Raw genomic sequence first — 18,524 nt, forward strand, 5'->3', positions numbered from 1 at the left:
GTGTTTTCTGCAGCGTGACTTGGGCATTTGTTTAGTCTGGATTTCCTATGTAATCAGTGTTTTCCTCCGGGACTATAATAGAACCAGTCTACTCTGCTAGAGGCCTTTAGCCAAAGTTCATAATGATAGGACTGTCAATAGACAGTCTACTACTTTTCATCTACTATAGTGAACACTTTACATATGCCATCTAATTTAACAAGCCTATCTGCTAGGTACTATTAATCATCTTTTGATAGATGAAGACTTTGAGGTTTAGAGAGGGTAAGTCATATGCCTTGGCCACACAATGACAGGATCTGAATCCAGGCTTTCTCTCTTCCTCTATCTTTCCCTCCCTCCCTCTCTTTACCCCCATAGTCCACCATATTAACCACACATTTGAAACATCAGCCAGACTGAAACATAAGGGCAACACTTTCACTGTGCTTTTCAATCCAGAATAATTTTCCTAAGAGCCCACTATGTACTACACACTATTGAGCACTTGGGATTTAAAAAATGTTCTCATGAGGCTTTCCAGTCTAGTGCCGTGTGTCTCAGTCTTGGTGCTACTGGTATTTGGGGCTGCAGAATTACTTGTTGGGGATGGGAGGTCTTTACTGTGCTTCATGGGAAGTTCAGCAGCACCTCTGGCCTCTACCAAATAGATGCCAGTAAGCACATGCACTCTCACAGCCAGATGAGACAATCAGAAATGTCTTCAGACATTGCCAGGGGACAGAATCATCTTTAATTAAAAGTATCTGGTCTAAGGGGAAAGACCAGTGTGGAAGTCAGACAGAAAGTGACTGGCAGGCTAGTATTCTTTGGATGAGCAATTTACTACCATGAGTTATCCTGGTCAAGGCAGCTGGGCAGAAGGTACCGGTGGGGAGGGTGAAAGGATTCTTGGTAATTCTGCTTCTCTAGCCTGTACCTGAAACAGTCACTGATTTTACCCACTGAGTGGCCTTTAGGGGAAATGTATCATTTCCTTATCCTTCCTCTCTCCCTCTGGCATATGGCTCAGCATTTCCTCACTCTTGTTTCACATGAGCAGATTTGCCACGTTGCTCTCTGTCCCCAGACCTGCATAACAGCAAAAAGCTTTATGTAGTCTGGATGGATTCACAAAATTAAGCCAGTAGGCTGCAGAGTAATAATCCATCAGCTTAAGTAATATAAAAGGTCTTGGTTAGCCCAGGATAATAGACAGTACATGCTGAAGGCCCTCTCATTCCATGGTAGTTATTTCCCATTGGAAGTATCTTTCTACTATTTCATTCTAGAATAGACAGTAATGTTTAATGTATGAATCTGCATTTCACAACATCAGTATAATAAACTTAACCACATTTTGTCTTTTTACAGATGAACGCAGTATAGAACATGAATTTTTTTCGTCTTCTCTGGCGACAGTTTTCCTTCTCATCTGTGATTCCCTCCTGCTACTCTGTTCCTTCCCATCCTGTGTTTCTAGGGAAATGAAAGAAAGGCCAACAAATTTGCTGCAACCTGTTGATAGCAAGTGAATTTTTCTCTAACTCAGAAACATCAGTTACTCTGAAGGGCATCATGCATCTTACTGAAGGTAAAATTGAAAGGCATTTTCTGAAGAGTAGGTCTCACAAATGAAAAACATCCAGATACATCCAAAGTATCGGACTAGAATGAGGGTCCTTTGGGAAAGGAGAAGTTTAGCAACATCTAGCAAATGCTGTGCATAAAGTTAGTGCCCAACTGTTATAGGTTGTTGGATAAGTCAATGGTTATTTAGAAAACTGCTTGATATAGAAATGGTAAATTTCTATTGGAGAATTCTTAGGTGTTCTCTCTGCTTTAAGTATGGCTGGCAGTTTTCCTTTGCTTTACCTGTGAAATAGTTCAAAGCCAAGTTTATATACAATTATATCAGTCCTCTTTCAAAGGTACCCATAGTGCATCTGGTGGGGGAAAGGTGTATTTTATTACATCTTTCACATTGACCATTTAAAGACAAAGATGAATTCAAATTCTGTCTCTTGAGAGAATATTAGCTTTACTGTTTGTCATGGCTTAAGGATACTGGCTAATATCAATAGAAGGATGTACATTTTCCAAATTCACAAGTAGTGTTCTGTGTTTAATATCCAAAGCTGAAAACATTCTGCTTTCATCTTGGTCACATACAGTTATTTTTACAGTTCTACCAAAGGGGTTAGGCTGTGCACAGCCATTCATTCCAGGCAAGTCATCTTATTTTTTTTTCCAAGTTGAAATTAATCATAGATGTACATAAACTCAGAAATTGAATTCATGTTTCTTAAATGGGCTACTTTGTCTTTTTTGTTATCAGGTGATATTTAGTCTATTAGCCACAAAATTGGGAAAGGAGTAGAAAAAGTAGTAACTGACAACTTGAATCATTAACCAGAGATGATATGAGAATCAGGTCATTTCAAAATTCATTTCCTATGTAACTGCATTGAGAACTTAATATGTTTCGTTGATATACGTGTTTTTCTGACAATTACATTTACGAATGGTTCCATTCTCTCTCCTGTGCGTTTTCTAGACACTTTTTTGAATGGATGATGTTTCATGAAGTATACTGTATTTTTGTACTTTTTTCCTTCCTTGGCACTGACACAAAAGTAGATGAGGAGATGGGTTTGACAAGCTTCTTCCCTTTCACATACTGCTGTCTATGTGGCTGTATCTTGTTTTCTCCCTGTTGCTACCACAACTATATTATCATGCAAATGCTGTATTTTTCTTTGGTGGAGATAAAGTTGTCTTGAGTTTTGTTTTAAAATTAAAGCGAACTTACGTGTATTGCATTAAATATAATATGCACAGTGCTTTCCGTGGCGCAACACACAATTCAAGGCCTCCTCTCTCCGTTTTTATATAGATGGTGAGAACCTAAGCTTCAGTTGACTTTTCCAATTGAAATGACCAAAAGACAAAGAAGACAACATTAAAAAAAATATTGTTTTTAATTGCTGAGGTTTAGCTATCAGTTACCTTTTTGCCTTTTGGGAATTTGGCATGGTTTCATTTTACTGCACTAGACAAGAGACTTTACTTTTAAGAAGTATTAAAATTCTAACTTCTTATTAATAGTATTTAATATAAAGATTTTTTTAATTACTGACATTATGAATTGGTTTGATGCTTTTCTCATGTACATCAATCCTTATTTTAAAATAAGATCAATAACACTATTTTCCTAAATGTTGTCCTTACCTGCCCTACTCGTATTCGAGATTGCCATGGCAGATTAAGATGTGTCAATGGAAGAGGTCAGAGGACTAATATTATTGGAAAGAGCTATGGTAGGTACCATAAAAAGCAAACAAGAAGTACTTTGGTTCTTTGCAACCACAGCTGTCTCCAAATATACAAATAATTCAGCACTTATTTTAAAATGAATCTGGGTATTGTGAATACCCCAAATTAGCAGTTTTTAACTTTAAAATACATGATAAATGGGACTTTGTCTTGCCCCCAAAGCAGCCATCTAAAATCCACACCCCCATGATTAGATGACTTATTACTGAGAAGTTATTGCACACACATAAAAAGCTGCCATTTTTTTCCAAAGATGTCAAAGGCTAGAAAGCCATGCCTTCTCAAAGTAAAATATACTGTGTACTAGGGGGAAAAAAGTGTGAGAAGAGGCATAATCACCAAGCTAAACATAGTCTGGCAAGTTGTATTTAACTATTATCGTGGAATAGTGTTATTCCCTGATAACGAATGCTGGCATCAGAACCAGAAGGATTATTCTCATCTCCATATCTGTCGTATTTGCATCTAGGAAATATAAAGTTTATTTATAATGAACACTGAGAGTGATATCTCTCCAGGGAGTAAAGTAAGTATGCCCTGGCTAATAGTGTAAGTTTGTATTCTTACATAATTTACCATTGTAAGAAGTCAATGAGTAGATCCTAACTTAAGGGGTATCTGTGTGTGTTTGAGTATTTCTAGTATGGTGTTAGTAAGTTTGAAAAGTGTTTTATAAGCATAGAGCTTATGGGTGTTACTGGGGACAAATGTCTCATTTTAAAGGAAGAGTTTTCTGAGATGGCATTAAATGACTAAAATCTATTTATTGCCTAAAGCTAAAGTGGAATATGAAGACAAGTCTTACTGAACAAAGCAGTTCTCTGTCACATCTGACTAACCCAGGGGAAGGACAGGGAAAAGCTGGAGAGTGTTTTGAAAACTCTTCTGCCTACCTTTTGAATTTGGACATTAACAAAGTAAGGACCATTTATGTGAATGGCTTCCTTTGGTTAGTTACAATTCATTCATTCATTCATCAGATTTATACAGAGCGCCTGTCATGAGCCAGGTATTATTCTAGATGTTAGGGAAACACTGGTAAACAAAAGCTAAGATCCCTGCTTTTACGGAACTTAAGACATTCTGAGACACTGGATCATACATTCTAGTGCAATCACCTTATTAAAACTTAAGATTTTGTGATGTAAACAGCCAGAAGCTATAGATAATGTAAATGTTATATTTAAAAAATACAATTTCAAAGAAATGACATTTAAACCAGTTTTAGGAAAGCTGAAGAGAAACAATATTGTTTTTAGTGCTTTTAAAGATGAGCTTATATTGCTCTTGAATGATACTGACTCAATAATCCTCAGCTTCCCAGTTCTTGTGAACTCACTTTGGGTTATGCATTTGCTATACTAACTGAGAAATTAAGCACCTTGCTTGATTTATTGTAAAAAGGAAAAAACAACAACAAAGTCATATTTAAGCAGTCTTAAACTTGTTTATTAATGTTATCTTGAGTCTACAGAGAACATAAAGCTATCTAAGAGGTAGAAAGCTGTCAAATACCTAATATGAAACTCTGAACTCTCCTATATTTCACAAAGCTGTTACAACACTTCAATACCTTACTGTCAGTGTCTGTTTGCAGCCTTTCCACATTTCTTGTACATAACTGAAACCGTCTTGATATTCTTTTGCCATGGGAACTGCTTGTCTGACACACTTCATAGCCATCTTTTTATTGGCTATTTGGAGAGGAAGCGAGGGGGTACAGCCGGGGCGCACACAGTCCTGGCGTCTGGTTCTTTCTCCAGAATAGAAATAAAACCCCCCCCGTCTCCCCCTTTAAAACATTCCATCCAATTGTTGTACAATATCTCACACCTCCTTTTTAAAAAACTGCCTTAATTTTCTAATCTTTCTCATCCCCAAACACATATAATCTAGTTAATTACATCCTTTCCTTGCATAACTATAAAATTATCCTTTCCCAAAAAGCCTTTTTTATAAGTGCCATCTAACACATTCATGGGCTGCTTCCCTGGGCCATCTGGTATATGATTTATGAATTTACTCATTTTTACTATGAGGATTAGCAAGTAAAATTAGGAAGGTTCCTCAGACTCCTAAAAAAAGTCCTATAAAAATAAAATTGATCTTGTATCAAGAACAAAAATAGCTATTCACTATTTAGGATTATTCATAAATTTGTTGCGCCTGCACTGATGTCCTGCTCCTGTCTATGGATGTATATATGTATAGCTGAAGTTGACTATATGTTACAGGACTTACTATTGTAGGTAGCACTTCAGCCTCCCTAAAACTCAGCAGAGAGAGAGGCCTTAGCTAATAGGAGATAGTGCATATGAATAAGCTAATATGCATATTCTTTTTTTCCCACCCTTCCACCCCAATATGCATATTCTATCCATACTGGGCATAATCAGTGTTGGAGGACGTAGAATAACAGCACAGGACTAAGAGTTCTGTATCATAGCCAATCTTGGGTCTCAGCTTCATCTATGAGTGAGTTAGATTAGAGAATTTCTGATGTCTCTTCTAATCACTGTGATAACCCCACTTGACACCTTGCATAGTACCTGGCTCATTGCAGTTCTAAAATGCCAGTAATGCAGTGACTCATCTAGCAAAAACTTACTTTATGACAGATAACTTTGATAAATGAAAATGTAACAATCATGGTGTTGATGCCATGTACTTTCTCTGTGGTTGGAAAACTATACACTAACCTTTCCCAGCCTGAAGGAAAAGAGTGCTCTAAAGACCTGGGATTTCTGGCATTGGAAGCAAATGCTGTTCCCACACAGAGTAAATTAGGAGCTGAGGTTTGCCCGCTGGTCACACTCAGATTCTAGTGTGGCAGTACTAGGTTCAACTCTCTAAATAAATTTCAAGGCTTTGTGAAAATAACCTCTCCTCTCATTCAAGGGTACGTTTAATGGTTCCATTCAACAGATTTACTGAGCACTTTCTAACTGTAAAAGGATAGTGTTTGCTTCAAGGGGACTAGAGACATGCCGACACATCCCTCATCTTCAAAGATGAACTCTATCCAGGATTCTTGTCCTAATCATTGTGGCAACGCCATCTGACACCTTGCATAGTACTTAGCTTTACGGCAGGCATTAGAAATGGATTGGAACCAAACCAGACATGGTCTGTATGCTCAGTAGTGTTCCTGGATCTTGTTTTAAGAAAGTTCATTTTTCACACAGTTTTTTTTTTTTTTTTGGATACATATATTTATTATGCTGTAAAAAGCAACACTACCTGATTGCATTTAAAATAAATGTTTCCCAATTTCAGAATACTTACAACTCGTAGTGTTAAGATTAGATTCACTTTGGGAGGTTTTAGAAGCAAATACATTCATAGCTGTGTAATCCCCAGGAAGAATCTAAATCTGACATCAGGTCATTCAGTCCCTGCCAGACAGACAACAGCATCAAATGGTCAATAGCTAATCCAGCTCTGCAGCTAAAGGGCAGTGTCGGGCAGCAGTGGGGTATAGCATATTACCAAAGATGAGACCAGCAAAAACAACAAAGTATATAAAGCTTTAAATTAACATGACCATATACAGCTCTCATGATACAGAAAAAGCACGTATGATACTAAAGCCAAAACAAAAAGATCTTTGGAGTTTACTGACGGCAGCAGTTAATAGCACAGTCAACAGCATTTAAAACAAATGTATTATTACCAGCCAACAGCAAACAGCCCAAGCAGAAATCGGCGCATAGTCATAAATAACATCAGGAGTAAATAAGGGCACATTTAATTAAACAAAAAAGATTTTACAGACAATTTTGATCTGAAAAAAGATGAAAACTCTCCTTGTTCCCAAATAATGGTTAGAACCTCTTTTTATTATAGAAAAACCTCAAAATCATTGGTAATCTTCAAGTCACACAATTGAACTGTCTTAATGTTTCATTTTAATCACACAAAGCAGGCTCCTATTTGAGCAAAGTTATCTCAGTTGATTTCAATTAAAACATGTCTACCCTGTAATATCTTTGGGGATAATGCTGCTCCTGTGCCGCATCTTAAAAATGCTACCTGTCTTCACGGCTTGCTAGATCCATGGGGTAGGCAACTGCTTACCCACCATCCTCCCCACGAAAGCTCAAGCATGGGAACAGCTTCATGCCTGGTGCAGCTAAGGAACACTGGCCGTGGTTTCACCAAAGGAGGTGCCATCTAGGTAATGGGAGGGCAGTAGCTATAGCCACTGGCTTAGACTGGAAGTAAAATGAAAGCACCTGGAGGCTGCTGGAGTAAGGTGCCATCAATCTTGGTAAAGCTTGGAAGCAGCAGTGTCTGCTCACAGAAAAAAAAAAAAAAAAGGAAATTGCTGTATGTGTAATGACTAGCATTCATGTACTTGAGAATTCTGCTCATTTCACTAAACACAGCTTCAAAGAAGTCCATTTGTGTGCATGTGTGTGTGCTTAATATCAGAAGTCCTCACTAACATGCCACTTTATCTCCTTGAAGTATGACAGGATGAAATGTATGTGCAATTCCTAGAAAATCCTGTTCTTTCAGTTTTTTGAAGCCCATTTTACTTACTTTCCAAATGAATCCTGAATTACCAACCCAAGACAAAGAAATTATAGGTCACAATTTAAAATGAAATGGCCCTTTTTCTTATTAAACTACAGAGCCCACCAAGAATTACACAATAGAGAATCACAAGAAATCTGGAATGATCCAGTAGTCCCCCAAGGAGGACAAATCTCTTGATGCAGACTCTTAATGACAGGCTTGGAAACAAACATTAGTTGTAGCAGTTCCCATACTATCAGGATAACTTTGGTAGCTTAGAATATTTCTGAATTTATATTTACCCTAGAAGCTAAAAAAAAAAAAAAAAAAAAATCTTAAAGATCTGCAGTTGCACATCCCTTCATTTTTTAAACTGATAAATTTGACTAATTTATACTTAGTAATTTTGTCTCTGGTTCTTTTGTAGACAAATGGCAAAGTTCTGATGCCAGAAATAGGAGGCATTTTTGGACTTACTATGGAAAACATGAAAACTGCATAGTATGCCAGCACTCACTTTCCCAGCTAAAGGAAAGAGGCAGATAGCTTAATGTCTGAGAAGAGAGGCTGGACTAAGGGGATATAGAAAAAGGAAAATTTTTTTAAAGTATTATAACTACATTCACACATATGTTTTGGTCACCAAACATCTTAAACAGATTCCCTGATAAAGTCTAATCAGAATTGGTATCTTATTAACAGTTGTTAACTATTATAGTTTTTTAAGAGTCACATCGTGAAGCTAGGGTGAGAGAGAGAGACACTTTAAACACACAACCATAAGTGCATGTAGTTGTTCAAACACTCAAACTAAATCTGTATTTGAAGTCTTGAAAATCACACTATTTGCTTCTAAAGGCAAACTTGACCCATTTGAACGACTGTACAACAGAGCTTAATTTATAAATGCATATCAGCAGATCATCACCATAAACTGAAAATTCACAAAACACAAATCATGGAAGACCACACAATTAAGCTAGCATTGGTAACTATTTCTTTTACATCAAATTATACAATGCACGAGGTAATATTGCTCACATTATGGAGGGAGATTGTTTTATTTCTATTTTTTCCCAAAGAGATCAGATTTGTCCTGTGCGCACAATGAAGAAAACTCCAGTAACACTGAAATGACAAATGTAAAATGTACATCACTACCAGATAGAAATACACATGTTCTTCATAATCATTTTCCACAATTAAATAGGTAAGTGATTTAAATCTTGGGATTTAAGACCATTACAACAATCCATCAAGATTCTTATGGACGGTTTGATTCTCCTTCCCGTTGTCAGAATCTCCTTGAGGTGTGTACTGGACTTGGTATTCTTGGAGAATTTTAAATACATCATGATGTCCAAAGTGCAGTGCTTCATCCATGGGAGTGTTGTTCCACCTAAGCAAGTAGCACAGCATGGGCAGGGTCATTAGGTAACTTCTGTACAAAAACGACCACCCCACATTGCTAGATTTTAAATGCGGGTTAAATAGCCAATCAAATTTAGCCATTTTAGCGATTTTACAAATAAAAATTAATAATAAAAATGCAGAAAGGGACTTATAATTCAAAAAGCAGTCTCCAAGACAAGCTGGGATGTGGAGAGGAAGAAAAGATCTGTGAAAGGATGTTGACACATTCAAGTGCTTATGGACAGAGCTTTTTAAGGAAAGTCCTTGTGTTAACAGATATAATAGCTCTAGGGTTCCAGAATTTTAACTTCACGAAAAGCCAAACATATCTCTTTTTAAATAAAATGTTCAAAGAAAATTCAGGTATATAACATCCATCACTCTAGCCTTTGACTGAAGATTTGTGTTTGTGTCAATTCAAAGCTACAGTAAGTCTCAGAAGTCTAGAAATAACCATGACCTTATTAGGGCTAAAACACACATTGGCAGATCAAGGTTGGCCCCAGAGGAACTGCCGTTTTCATCACCTCTGGTAAGGATGGGAAGCCATGGACTCTGTTGGACCACTACATCACCAGAAGAATAACTCCCCTCTCCATGCTTCTGGGGCTGTACTATTTAGAGTGATGGAGATGAAGATTCGAGAATAAGAAGAAATGAAGAGTTGCCAGTAGTGGTTAATCACTTGTCAGAAGGGGTAAATCTTTTGCAAGAGGAGACAGAACTACATAACCCACAGCCCTAGTCAATGATGGTATGATAGGTAGTTCCCTTACACTTCACAAACTGTGAAGCCTGTCTTCCTACCCCATCTCTCTCTACTTACGTTACAAAATTCTCCATGGCTGCTGATCTCTCTTTCTCCCTCTATCCACGTGCCACTGTCACCACCTTCCTAGTTTCACTTCCTGTTTCCTTCTTTCCTTTCCATCTCTGTCCTGAACTTTCTGCCCTCTTAATGGGGTCACAATATGGAAACAAAGGTTTTTAAAACAGTCTCATTTTTAAAATACTTTTTGGTAAATTTTGGTAGCCTGTTTTTAAAATCAGGTAAGTAAAACTTTACGTGTATCTTTGTGTTTCTCTAACAGCTGAATTCAGTGACTTTGAATAGGCCTTCATTAGTTTAGGGAGTCAGCGGTTTCAAACAGACATTTGAGTCATCCTCTACAGTATGTAATTATCTGTTTTACAACTCTTCTTCCATGAATTAATGAAAAATATAAACTTAAAAGAATACACTAATCCCAGCACTTTGGGAGGCCAAGGCGGGAGGATCACCTGAGGCCAGGAGTTCAAGACCAGAATGGCCAACATAGTGAAACCCCTCTCTACTAAAAATACAAAAATTAGCATAGCGTGGTGGCCCATTGCCTATAGTCCAGGTACTCAGGTGGCTGAGGCAGAAGAATTGCTTGAACCTAGGAGGTGGAGGTTACCATAAGTGGACTCGAGCCACTGCACTCCAGAACAAGATTCTGCCTCAAAAAAAAGAATATACGAATTTTGCTCAAACCAATTTTATAATTTAAGGCAACACTGATTCTATGAAATAGAGAAGACTTGTTGAATACAGCTAGTGCTCTACTTACGACCATGGTCGGGACCGCGGACCGGTCGTTACACGATTTGGTCGTAAGTTGAGTAGGCTATATGTACAGTTGAAATGGTGCACGCGGAGATAGTAGGGCTGCCGGAAGCTGGTCCGCGCTGTCATACGCCCAGCTGGGCAATGTTTGTGCTGCCAGATGCGGAGCAGTCGTGGCTAGCGATTGTTGTCATAAAGTCGAATGGTAGTAAGTTGCATAGGTGGTAAGTCGATCAATACCTGTATCTAGTTATCAGGTTAGTTACTTAGCTCACTTTTTCTTATCAGGCAGGTACATCTACTTCTACATTTCTAGAGGCCAATTTAGGGCAAAAAAAAATTAACACATATACAAAGCACAGTAATATTTCCAACATGTATACATAGTGTTATAGTATTTTAGTTGGGATTGTAAACGCAGAAAGAAAACACTCTTCAATTTCATACTCTAGAAAGCTGGGATGGGTATTAAAATTGGGAGAAAGCGAGGACTGTCATCCTACATGAGGTTTTAGAATACTGCCAATAAAGGTCATTTTACTCATGGTTTTTTTTTACTATAGAAATAAAGTCAAGTAATGAGTGTTAACACACTTACAAAACTGCTAACATTTGTCAGACATTGACATAACTTTTCTGCGTTTCTTGCAAGCTGAGAGCTTAAGCAACAAAACCCAGGCCCTAATTTTAAAAAAGATTGTTGGCCAGGCTCAATGGCTCACACCTGTAATCCCTACCACTTTGGAGACTGAGGTGGGAGGACTGAGCCCAGGATTTGGAGGCCAGCCTGGGCAACATACTAAGACTCTATCTCTACAAAAAATTTAAAAATTAGCCAGGCATGGTGTGTGCCTGTGATTGCTGCCACTCAGGAGGTTGAGGTGGGAGAATCGCTTGAACCGGGGAAGTTAAGGCTGCAATGATCTGTGATCATGCCACTTGCACTTCAGCCTGAATGGCAAGGCAAGACCCAGTCTCAAAAACCAAAAAAACAAAACGCTTAATAAACAGACAATATAGCTAAAGAGTAATCAACTTGCTCCACACTGGATTATGGCTCCCAGTTCTCAAATGAATCCAAACTCCTTATACATATCAAACCACCATCAAGTATGTTTTTCCCCATTCTTCTAAACTTTTATTCTCATTACTCACCAATTTATCCACTCTACTCCAGTACATAATGTCCAAGGATACGAATATAGAGTTTACTGTACCATGTATGTGTGCAAGCTGTGTTCTTATTTCCCTGACCACTTTGTTGACAGCATTTGCTGATGGATGAGTAAAAGTTTGCTATGTAGACCAGGAGAAAGAGGAGAAGAGTGGAATATATTCTAGGCATATTTCTCCCCCTACAGATAGAGTGGCCCCTCTTTTCATTCTGTGCCTTCAATCTCATCTCTTCCCCAAGCACTGATTGAAATTTAACTTCCACGAAGCCTTCTAAAACTGATCCCAACCACATCCAGAAATTGTAACACATTATTTCACATTATTATTATTTCACATTATTATTAAAAACGAAATCAGGCTATATAAATGTTGAATCTCTGCCAACAATCACTGGCTTCTTTGCAAATTTTGAGAGAGAACATTCAGTATTAATTATCATCTTAAAATTTATGCTTCTCTAAAGGTTTATCTTGTCTATGCTGTATAGTTAAAAACTCCATGAGGACAAAATTCCAATTTTCATTTCCAAAATGCCAAAAAAAAATTGTTTTCTTCATACAGTGTATTGACTGATAGTCAAACTAACCTGAAAATTTCTAAATAAGTGTATTGACTGATAAACTAACCTGAAAATTTCTAAAAATTCTTAGATAAGAAACAGGATATGGGAGACAGAATTACCTATCTAGCAGTAACAAGGTGTATTAACTTTGTAAGCTATCATAGCAGGTTCAAGAATGTCTTTGTGGGTTTAAATCACTTGACTATTATAGTCCTACATAATAAAATACTGACATATTTAGAAAGTAACATAAGTGCTCACCTGTCCTTGGGGAAAGGGTTTACTTTGCAGGCTTCCAGCAAAAATTTAACAACTTCAACATGACCTATACCGTCCCACCCCAGAAAAAGAAAAGCAGATTTTAGTACAAAGTAGAAATTAAATCTGGAAAGAAAATAGATAGGAGTAGTTTCTGTGTTACCCTCTGCAGCAGCTACATGGAGTGCTGTTCTGGAATCATAGTCCCGCTGTTCCATGTCCATAGCCGACAAAGCAAATCTGAAAATTGTACAAACAGCTATTCATTGTATATAAAACAAATTTAATTCACATTGGATTTATAAAACAAATTTAATTTAACATTCATTGCATCAGTTTATCTAAGGCCACATCTTTCCTCAGGCTCATTGATGGGAAGTACAGACCTTATGACCAGTACACAGGTGTTTTGGGTAAATGCCACTTCACCTCTCTTCCTCAGCTTTGCTCTTTTTAGGTAAGATTAAACGTTAACCACCTCTTACAGAATTGAGCTTTATTACATTATTGTTCAAAAATCAAGAATTATGCCACAACTGGACCAAGGTTTATATCTCAGAATGGCAAGAAACTAATCACTATAATAAAGTTGTGTTTTTACTAAGACTCCCATTCTTGAACATTTCATAGTCTACAAGTATAATATTAGTCAGACTTTAAAACAAGGAGGGGATGCATAGACAGTTTTCCACTTTGAAAATCAGCTGTTTGAGGCCTTAATGGGAGCAAAAAGAAAAGGAAAGAGAAAATCAGTAACAGCTCTACACAAAAGGCCTTAAGTATACAGCAGTATATGGCCTTGCTAATCCTGGTGATCTGCAGGACACCAAACACCCCAGTTGCTTCCCCCACTGCACACATGCACGTGCGCGTGCGCACACACACACACACACACACACACATACATACACATCAAAGATGGGGAATGGAGGGTAGACAGGGAGAAGGCATCATCCAATTCCAGTAAGCCACTGATACTAATTAGCCAGATTAGCTGAACAGTCACTACTTGAGGAAACAGATACTTTTTTTTAGGAGGCAGAAAAGGACAAGATTGGACAGCAGGCCTGAGGCACTGGAAGTGCTGATTTAATAAAAATTTTGTTGGCGTCATTTTTATTCAAGGGAAAAAGAAGTGAGGCTTTAACCTTAAAATGGCTGCTGGCCCGGAAGCAACTTCATAAAATATCTGTAAAGCGCATGCTAATCCATCCTGTAAACATACCTTCGAAGTGCAGACACATCTCCAGTATACGCAGCAAACAAAAGATTTATCACTGACTTTACCTGTGAAGAAAAGACAGTTTAGGTATCCGTGGGCAAAACACATACAATGTCCACCTGTCACTGGTAGGTGATTTTCATGTGCTTTGAACACTTCAGCTGAATCGTGCAGAAAGTTATCTCAAGTACACCTCTATAGTCCAAGAATGCACATGTGTGGTATTTTCTTCTTTTAACAGTGGATTGTGAGGGAAATTTCAATAATAAAGATATACGAGGGAAGGAATGGAATAATATTGATTGGCACAAAAGTGGAATTTTGTGAAACATATCATTGGAGTAACTGAAAACTGTTTAGAAGCCTTCTGTATATCTCAATATTGTGAGCAAGTTTGTATGTTGATAAAATTTACATTATTAAAAACTAAATCATGCTGTATAAATGTCTATTCCCTGCCAACAATCTCTGTCCTCACCAATCACTGGCTTCTTTGCATATCTTAAGAGAGAACATTCAGTGTTAATTATCATCTTAAACTTTACTTCACTGTAAAGATAGCCTTTAGCTCAATGCCCAGGTGGTACAAATTGGGTTATTCACAGAACTTACGACACTAATCTGTTTAAAAGGTTTCTAAACTCCGAAAATATTAAGTCACCTCTATTATCTGCTCCAAGATTTCAAAGTGTATCTACTTTTGACAGTTATCCACTTTCCTTTTCTTACAGGTAAGAGAAAAAGGCTAGTTATCCAAAAAGCCATTGGATTTTGGTCTGCTTTCATAAGGACTTTATCCATCCCTATCTATGAGAAATTAAACTATTGGTCATAGAATATTTGTTAATACTTCATAAATTCCCCATTTTCTCTTATACTTTGCAACTTTGACATTCATATTGATGACTCAACTGATCTGGACTCAATGGTAGAAAACAGAAGTTTAACAGGAGGAATGGAAAGTAATCCAGCTCTCCATCAACAAAACCACAGCCCTGAACTGTGCTTCAAGACCTTAGTCTGGACTTTCTCCCTTTCCACCATGGCCTCCTCCTTCCACAACCCATGAACTTTCCAAATTAACTGGAACTAACCATTGCTGCAGCTCTCTCATTCAGCATTTTCAAAGTGTAATCTGCAGAACTAGTCCACAAAATGGTCCACGAAAATAAGGGTCCTGTGGTTGGATATGATCTTAAAATGTTAAATCCCTCTCTTGGAGATTCGTGAGCATATGAAAGGCTCTGTCAAGGTCTACAGTAAAGGAACCTAACTAGCTGAGCATACCCCCAAAATACTACTATTACTATTTGTGTTGATATGAAAAAACCCTAACCCCTTACTCCTTCAGTCATTTAGCTTCCCTCCCAGCCATCCTTTCCTACTCCTGCCCAGCCTGTACCTATAGTTAGTCCCTACAGTCCAGAACAGTTTTCTCAATGGGGAATGGGGGTGGAGCAAAGAACTAAAAAGCATCACCCAGAATGTTCTAAAAGCATACATAAACATCTCTCCTATTTCTTGTTGTCCTACTCCTATACCTCAATTTGATACATTTTAGGGAAAGGAAGTAAATGCATATAGTTTCTTTTTTATAGAGATGGGGGCTCACTATGTTGGCCAGGCTGGTCTTGAACTCCTGGCCTTAAGCAGTCCTTCTGCCTTGGCCTCCCAAAGTGTTAGGATTATAGGCGTGATAATGCCCAGCTAAAATTTTGTTTAAAGTCTTCTGGTGACTTTGATATGCACACCCTTCTGGGTTATGACCCATTATTTCCCTTAATATCTTTCTTTTTTAATGGGGTCAACTCTGAATTCTCAATTCCCTTTTTTCTCTTGGGTCACAGAATACTGACTGGCTATTAGAGATTATCCTCCATATTTCCACCTGGTCTCTCATTACTGTTTGACAATTTTTCTTCTTGGTTCCCGCCATACTTTCTTCCGTCCTTTAATATCAGTGGAGACCCCTAAAAACAGAAGATCCTAACTACAACTTTGCTGAAAAGATAAAAAGCTGTTTTCATCTCTCAAAGCAAAAAGCTTCCTCATTTCTGAGACTCATTTTTTAATCTATTCCTTCAAACACTTACTCTCCAGATCCCCTGCTCTTGTTCCCTTACCGATCCCCTTTGTTGCTAGCATCTTTAACTTTTCCTCTTCCCTGGTTCCCTTAGTTTACCTTAAAACAGACACAACTTCACCCTATTTTGAAAAACCAACACTTGACCCTACTGTTCTCCCTTCAGTGCATATTTCCTGAAAGTATATTTTTAATTCCCTGAAAATTACCTACACACTCATTGTTAACTCTAAATAGTGCTCTCCGAAGCTCCAGCAGCTTCCTAAGCCCCAATTCCTTCAGATCTCCCCAGCACTCTCCACCCTGTCACGACTTGCCTTCCATGCTGCTGCATCAACCTGATCTTCCTCCTGTTTCCTGCTTTGCAGATTCATTACCCACTTTCCACTGTCTAGTAATACTCCCAAGGCAGTTCCAATCTTCTTGTTTTTCAATATAATGTCCCTCAAAGGATTTCTATTCCTCTGCGCAGATTGACTTCCCCAACTTTAATCTAAATCTTTGCTCCTAAGCTCCAGTCCTACAGCTCCACTTAATAGTCATTTCAAACCCAAAAACAGCAAGAGCCCTGCCAGCTTCCCACCTGGCTCCAGTTCAGAACTGTCTGCCTACTTGCCATTGCTTCCAGGACTTTTAACAGGCATCTCAGACTTATACCCAAAACAGAATTTGCTTTGTTCTGTCACCACTCACAGTCAGCAACTCTTCTAGTCTCCCCAGTTTGGGGATGACGCTACGATTCATCCACTTGCTCAGGCCACAAACTCAGAGGTCATCCACTGCTGCATTTGCTTGTACAGGCTGAATCCTTCACAGGGATGCCGGGCCACAGAGCCAACACAGGTTACCACCCACGCTCTTTCCACCAAGGTGTCCTAGCACCCAGGTACATCTACTGGGAGGAAGAGTTTCTTTACCAAGTCGTACTGAAAAGTACTTCTGACCAGAGACAGAGTTAGCTTTTTCTAATTCACACAAATTCACCATACAGACCCTGGGGGTATTCCTTGATCCTGTTATTTCTCTCACAACCCGTATCTAGCTCATCAATAAATCCTCTTTGCTTTACCTGCAAAATATGTTTGTAATCGTATCACTACCTCTATCACTACTGCCTTAAGCCTCATCTGAGCCACCGCCTCTGCTGCCACAGGGATCTTTTAAAAACATCAAGGAACTCCCGTGCCTTTCCATCGTACCTAAAGTAAAATCAAATTCTGCCAAGGGTTTCGAGACTCTAAAGGCTCTACTCCTGGTTACATTGTACGTATCATTTCTAGCACTCTTCCCTTTCCAGCTCTACTCCATCTAGAATGTCTTGCTGGTCTCAGGCACTCAAGGCCTACAACTGGCTGCTAGAGATGCTCTTTCCCCAGGTAGTCAGGAGGCTCCCTCTCTCCCTCCCTTTGGGTAGGTCTCCACTCAAGACTCTAAAATACTCCCCTCTTTTCATCACTCCTTATCCCTCACCTTGCTTTTCCTCTACACACACACACACACACACACACACACACACACACACACAAACTATATACTTTTTAACCACATTTATATATAGTCTTATATAAATATATATAACATATAATAAAGTATATATGTTTTTATATAGACTTTTTTGTCTCTCTCATTACATGTAGGCTCCATGTGGGAAGAGACCACTTGTCTTTTTGTTCCCCACCATACCTCAGTGTCTATCACACATAATAGGTGCTCATTAAATATCTATTGACTAAGTGAATATTCTCCCCAAAGCATCAAATATTTAACTTTGGATATTAAATTGTAAAATTAATTCCTGTAACTGCACCCCCCCCTTTTTTTGTGACAGGGTCTCACTCTGTCTCCCAGGCTGGAGTGCAGTGGCAGGATCTTGGCTCACTGCAACCTTCACCTCCTGGGTTCAGGCCCACCTTGGCCTCTAGAGTAGCTGGGATTACAGGCACGTGCTACCACACCTTTCTAATTTTTGTAGTTTCTGGTAGAGACAGGGTTTCACCAGGTTGTCCAGGCTGGTCCGGAACTCCTGACCTCAAGCAATCTGCCTACCTCGGCCTCTCAAAGAGTTGGGATTACAGGTGTGAGCTCCTGTGCCCAGCCCATCTCCCTTAACTTTTACATATTTGAAAATAATTACAAGATTTATTCAATCATTACTGGTGCATCTGCTTCTGGTCCTTCTTCCACCCTCCAAAACCTCTCCACATACTTCTAATCATATTCTCAAAACATTGCTCTAATCACTAAAAGCTTTTAACCAGGGAAGTATCAAGAACTTCAAAATCAGCCGGGCATGGTGGCTCAAGCCTGTAATCCCAGCACTTTGGGAGGCCGAGGCGGGTGGATCACGAGGTCAAGAGATCGAGACCATCCTGGTCAACATGGTGAA

At 38.6% G+C, this 18,524-nt stretch overlaps 2 protein-coding genes across 2 annotated transcripts in view; one reads left to right on the forward strand and one right to left on the reverse strand.

The window, feature by feature from the left end:
* STAT1 (signal transducer and activator of transcription 1) overlaps positions 1 to 2,959 on the forward strand; it is a 42,975-nt gene extending 40,016 nt beyond the window's left edge. Inside the window, exon 25 of the mRNA XM_017500682.2 lies at positions 1,354 to 2,959. Coding sequence (XP_017356171.1) covers positions 1,354 to 1,368 — 15 coding nt within the window. The 3' untranslated portion in view covers positions 1,369 to 2,959. The remainder of the gene's footprint in view (positions 1 to 1,353) is intronic.
* Positions 2,960 to 6,517: 3,558 nt separating this feature from the next.
* Positions 6,518 to 18,524, reverse strand: part of GLS (glutaminase) — an 84,081-nt gene continuing 72,074 nt past the window's right edge. The window contains exons 15-18 of the mRNA XM_037728535.1: positions 14,059 to 14,120; positions 12,997 to 13,073; positions 12,837 to 12,900; positions 6,518 to 9,235 (exon numbers count right to left, since the gene is read on the reverse strand). Coding sequence (XP_037584463.1) covers positions 9,079 to 9,235; positions 12,837 to 12,900; positions 12,997 to 13,073; positions 14,059 to 14,120 — 360 coding nt within the window. The 3' untranslated portion in view covers positions 6,518 to 9,078. The remainder of the gene's footprint in view (positions 9,236 to 12,836; positions 12,901 to 12,996; positions 13,074 to 14,058; positions 14,121 to 18,524) is intronic.

This window comes from Cebus imitator, unplaced genomic scaffold (assembly GCF_001604975.1).
Source record: "Cebus imitator isolate Cc_AM_T3 unplaced genomic scaffold, Cebus_imitator-1.0 Scaffold268, whole genome shotgun sequence".
Classification (NCBI taxonomy): domain Eukaryota; kingdom Metazoa; phylum Chordata; class Mammalia; order Primates; family Cebidae; genus Cebus; species Cebus imitator.